At 50.6% G+C, this 5329-nt stretch overlaps 2 protein-coding genes across 2 annotated transcripts in view; one reads left to right on the forward strand and one right to left on the reverse strand.

Moving 5' to 3' along the window:
* The window catches only part of NR0B2 (nuclear receptor subfamily 0, group B, member 2), a 7493-nt gene extending 7257 nt beyond the window's left edge, over positions 1-236 (reverse strand). The window contains exon 1 of the mRNA XM_009334672.1: positions 201-236. Within this exon, the coding sequence (XP_009332947.1) occupies positions 201-236 (36 nt within the window). The remainder of the gene's footprint in view (positions 1-200) is intronic.
* Positions 237-259: 23 nt separating this feature from the next.
* The window catches only part of NUDC (nudC nuclear distribution protein), a 17782-nt gene continuing 12712 nt past the window's right edge, over positions 260-5329 (forward strand). Inside the window, exons 1-6 of the mRNA XM_009334673.1 lie at positions 260-307; positions 586-663; positions 2967-3167; positions 3645-3728; positions 4060-4173; positions 4625-4819. Coding sequence (XP_009332948.1) covers positions 260-307; positions 586-663; positions 2967-3167; positions 3645-3728; positions 4060-4173; positions 4625-4819 — 720 coding nt within the window. The remainder of the gene's footprint in view (positions 308-585; positions 664-2966; positions 3168-3644; positions 3729-4059; positions 4174-4624; positions 4820-5329) is intronic.

Consider the following 5329-nt stretch of genomic DNA (forward strand, 5'->3'; position numbering starts at 1 on the left):
TAGGGCCGGCTGGGGATGCCGGCTCGTAACGGATTTTGGGCTTTGGTAAAAATCCACAGGCCGTGGGGGGGGGGAGGGGGAGGGATTTTGGGCTTTGGTAAAAATAATCAGGCCGTGGGGGTGGGGAGGGTGAGTTTGCACACTGGGAGGGTTTGGGCGTGCTAAGAGGTAAAATACGGTATATGCGTATGTCTGTGTACACCTCTGTGTGCGTATGTGTCCACGTATACGTACATACGTACCCAAATTCCCGCCTCGGATGGATCTAAAGAACAGCCTGGGGTACCGGAGGAGGTGTACCTCCGAGGTGACCTGAGAGTAAACTGCTTGCCCTTTCTTCACGTAAACCACACAAATCTCCCTTCGGAAAACTGGGAATCCGGGAACTGGATCTCCACAAAAACCACGGGATATTTTCTCGGGGAAACGGTCGCGGGGCTGATTTGAGTACGATCCCGGCACAGACGCAGATAGGGGGCACGAAGAATAAAGGCCGCTCGAGAGACGTGAGGTGGTTTGGAGTGATCCGGTCTCATTGCTCTTTTTTTTTTTTCTCTCCACCCCCCTCCCTGTTTCCTCCACCAGCTCGTGAACACGTTCTTTAGTTTCCTGAGGCGTAAAACAGATTTCTTCACCGGTGGAGAAGACGGAGTAGCAGAGAAGGTAAAAAAAAACCCCAAACAACCCAAATCCTCGAGCTTTTATGTCTCCTAACTTCCATGCCACCCATGTCTGTGCCACGCTAAGACTTCCCCGCCTGAACAACTCAAAAGCGTTGCGGTGCACGTGGGGACTGGCAGCCCGTGATGCTGATGAACTACATCACTGAAACGAGGCAATGACGAACTGCCGCTATCTGAGGCGAGGCACGCAGGATTGCTTGTTCGAGTGGTACCGACGATGCGGGGTGGTTGGTTCGGTGGTTTGTTTGGATTTTTTTTTTCTGCCACGCTCTGGCCAAAGGCTTGTTTGGAAAGCAAATCTGCCAGACGCCCTGACTGAACAGTGACAGACACCGCGGTGTTGATAACCCCGGGTTACCTTGTTTGTTCATCTCGGAAAAAGCCCAAAGTCCGCATCTCTGCGCATGCGGCTGCACCTTTGTCTCGGGGCTGCGGTACCTGTACGGAGCGAGCGCGCTGGGGAGCAAGCCCGGGGCTCCGGGCGGCCTCGCTGGCAGCCTGAGCATCTCCTAGCCAGCAGGTATTCCTCGCCCAGCTCGAGAGCTGAAAAACTTAAATCGTTTCACTGCAGGGAAGTAAGAACCAGAGCATTCAACCGTGACCTGGAGGTTTCTTGTTGGTGCTTAGCGGTATAGCAGCTGTTCCCCTTCCTGGGCTACTGGAACTCCACCAGCCAAGCGGGCGCTGCTGCCACGTCGAACGTGTTAGGGCAGACGTTAATCGCTAACGCAGCGTGTAACGTACGCTGTCTAGTCTCTAAAGCGGCAAAACTAAGGCAGGCGAGGGGATGGCAAAGAGGATGGTTTCAAAGCGAGAAGGGTGAAGCCTACTGCCGTTTTTCTTAGACTAGAGAGCAAATCCCCCCAAATTCCTGGGGACTGCGTGCTCCCAGGGAGCGAAAGCCTGAGTAGCGTTTCAGAGGTGAGCACTGGTTGGTGCTTTTGGAGGTCCTGGCTACTGCTGTTGGCAACTCCGTAGCAAATCCGTGTCTGTGCCTGGACAAGAAAAGTGCTCGTGTCCTTGGGGGGGTGTCTGTTAAAATGCTTATGGCTCAATACAGAGTCCCTGACACCACAGTAACCACAACAAAAATTGAAGAAGCTGCTTCCCCAGCCCTGCTCGCCCTTTGGCATCAAAGAGAAAGAGGAGAGGGTGGGAAGGCCGTCGTCTTTTACGGGGTGCCGTTTGAGAAGCCCTTGTGGTGTAGAGTGAGGGGGGTGTGGTGGTAGGTTGAGAGAAGCGCGGTGTGCGCGCACTGACGAGCTCGGGCAGTGGAAATAGTTTGCTCACTGTGGATGATCGTGCGGTTAGGAACGGAGGCTGGGAGATGCACGTCTTGAATTCTGTATCCTAGGAGACAACCGGACTCGCGTTGTGTAAATAAATCTTGCTTTCCCCTTTAAAGCAAAGCAGAAATACCTGGTGGTTGGTTACAAAGCTGCAAGGCGAGGACATTTTGAGTTGCTCTGGAAAGATGCTGAATCCCCTCGGAAGTTTCTGGGATATATATAAACCAGTACCTGACCCCTGCCCTGTCTGAGACGTCTCTCCACTCGGATTCCTTCTCTCAGATTCTGTTTGTTGTCTGGAGCAGACTTCGGTTCTCATACGTGCTGCTCTGCACAGCGCCGCTGGCGTTATTGACCACGGGGCAATTGCTCTGGCTTCCTGCCTGTGTACTCAGCTTTCCCTCTGAGCAGTACAGCCGTTTGCATCAGAGACCTTGAGATTCTGCTTTTCATAGTCACAATGGCATGAGAATTGGGAGTGAGGTTTGAAGCGAAGATTTATGGAGGAACTTGCCCCTAAGGGTAAAACACCGAGCTTCTCAAACGTTTCTCCTCTAGAGCATGACACTGAATCTCCGTCTGGCGCCCGGGGAAAAGCCCAGTCACGGGAGAGGTCAGAAGTAGGTACAAAAACTCGGGTCCAGGGTCTCCGTTCTCCCAGCTGTCCCCGATGTACGGAGGGTTGGGCATCTGCTCATCCTGCTGGATTTGCACAAAGGTCAAAACAAACGGAGAATCTTTATTTTTCTGTTACCTCCATGGAAATACACTCCTTGTACAAGGAAGAACTAGGAAGGGCTGCATCTAAATATTTTGAGTTTTCTCCTGCTCTAGATTTTCGGTCAAAAGACTAGAGTGAAAATGAAGGGAAAAGTCACAACATCGGTATGACTAACAAATGTTCTCATGCTCCTCAGTAGTGAGTTGGCTTCATTTGGGTTTGAAAAAGTGGTGATTTTTTAAAACCCTTTGATAATGTCTTCCCGTCTTTCAGCTGATCACAGATACCTTCAACCATCACAACAAACTAGCTCAGAAGGAGCGGAAGGAGAAAAAGGCTCGTCAAGAGGCAGAGCGGCGTGAAAAGGCAGAGAGAGCTGCGAAACTTGCTAAAGAAAAGCAAGAAGCGAACGAGCCAAGGATTAAGGAACTTACGGACGAGGAAGCAGAAAGGCTGCAGCTGGAAATCGACCAGGTGAGAGCAGTGCCTGGTGCCCGCAGGCACCATCTAGGTCGTCTCCTCCGTTGGCCTGCACGTAGCTCAGGTAGCAGTGAGGGGTTAAAACGGCTCAAGGCTGGTTCCTTTGCGGTGTCTGGAGCACCAGACCGGCGTGCTCCGGAATGAAATTAGCCTAGGCCAAACCATCGCGTTTTCACGTGGATTCTCCCAGAACTCGCTTGGCCTTTCTGCCTTCAGCAAGTTCTCTGATTGTGGCAACATCCTCTGCTACAGTCGTCGAGGTGTGAGGACCACGGGAGTTTTCCCCTTGGCAGTACCGCTTTTCCTGTAACACCGTTCTAAGGGCTGAAAATTCCCCGTCGCTCCCGGGTGCAGTTCCGAGTCCTGCTCTCTAGTTTCAGCTGAGGAGGCTGAGGCCGCCTAGCGTCAGATCAGCAAGTAACACTAAAGTGCCAGCGCTTGTCTGAGCGTGTTCATTCTCTTTTTCAACAGAAAAAAGAGGCACAAGGACAGATTAACAGTGTCCCAGTGAAACCCTCGGAGGACGAAGGTGAATCTTCGGATTCTAACAAACAGGTAAAGCTCATCTAGGGACTTTATTTCAGTCTGAGAGAAATAGGCAACCATGAGAACTCCTGTAAATGTGAGGGAATACGCTGAGAATACACATTTAATTCCCAAAGATTTCAATGTGGGGGTTTTTTTTGTGTTTTGTTCTGTTTTCCTTTCCTTTTTTGTAATTATGTTTTAACAGAAACACGTATACATTTTGGGCTAAATTTTTGTGAATGTCAAGTACGTGCACCTGACCTGAAATTGTTACAAAAACCAAGAACTGTTGTTACAAGTGAAAGATAAATGGGAACTTGAAAAGCTTCTTTCTTTACACTTTAAATTGGTTGCTTAGGAAACAGATGACGAAGAGGAAGATGAGAAGGATAAAGGAAAACTTAAACCCAACTCTGGGAATGGAGCTGACCTTCCAAATTATAGATGGACACAGACTCTTTCAGAACTGGATGTAAGTATTGCCTTATTACCAGGATCTCAGGAATGTGGGATAGGGAATAAGAGCACTGGTAAGAATGGTGGAGCCGATGCCCTGTACCTCAGCTGCCTGTGGAAGGTTGTTAGTTGTTCTTAACAGCAGCATTTCAATAGCTGGGAGGGAGCTTGGTAACTAAACAAAATGCCCAGAGGCTGTGGTTAACTTGGCCAAACCTCGGTCTTGTTTAAACAAGACATTAAAATCTGCTCCCTTTTTTATGGTCCCTTTGAGGTGTTGGCCATCCTGTTGCCAAACTTCTTCTTGTATCCTTTCACCTCCCGCTCGCTCAGTACCCCAAGGGATATATTGCCTGCTCTGTCTTATTCTGGTGAAACCAAGGCAAAAAGTCTTAGAATAGCAGCGCAAGAGGGTAAGGAGAGGCTTCACCGCTCAGCTCCTCAAATCTGACCTTTGTCTGGTCCAGCTGGCCATCCCTTTCAAGGTGAACTTCAGGTTGAAGGGGAAGGACGTGGTGGTGGATATCCAGAGACGGCGCCTCAAAGTTGGCCTGAAGGGCCATTCGCCTGTCGTTGATGGAGAGCTTTTCAATGAAGTGAAGGTGGAGGAGAGCTCCTGGCTGATCGAAGATGGTAAAACAGTCACCGTGCACCTGGAGAAGGTAAAGCAGAATGAATCGGGGAGGATTCAGACTTGTCTGCCTCTTCCCTGGTGAGATATAGCTTCCATGGAACAGATCCTCCTGGAAGCTATGCTAAGGCACAGGGAGGTGATTTGAGACAGCCAGCGTGGCTTCCCCGAGGGCAAGTCCTGCCTGACCAACCTAGTGGCCTTCTATGATGGAGTGACCACATCAGTGGACGTGGGAAGGGCTACAGATGTCGTCTGTCTGGACCTCTGTAAGGCCTTTGACACGGTCCCCCACAACACCCTTCTCTCTAACCTGGAGAGGGATGGATTTGATGGGTGGACTGTCCGGTGGGTGAGGAATTGTTAGATGGTCGCATCCAGAGGGCAGTGGTCAACGGCTCAATGTCCAGGTGGAGGTTGGTGACGGTGACGAGTGGCGTCCCGCAGGGGTCCGTATTGGGACCGGCACTGTTTAATATCTTCATCAATGACAGAGACAGTGGGATCAAGCGCACCCTCAGCAAGTTTGCAGATGACACCA

The sequence above is a fragment of the Pygoscelis adeliae genome, unplaced genomic scaffold (genome assembly GCF_000699105.1).
Source record: "Pygoscelis adeliae isolate BGI_AS28 unplaced genomic scaffold, ASM69910v1 Scaffold422, whole genome shotgun sequence".
In the NCBI taxonomy this organism is placed as follows: Eukaryota; Metazoa; Chordata; class Aves; order Sphenisciformes; family Spheniscidae; genus Pygoscelis; species Pygoscelis adeliae.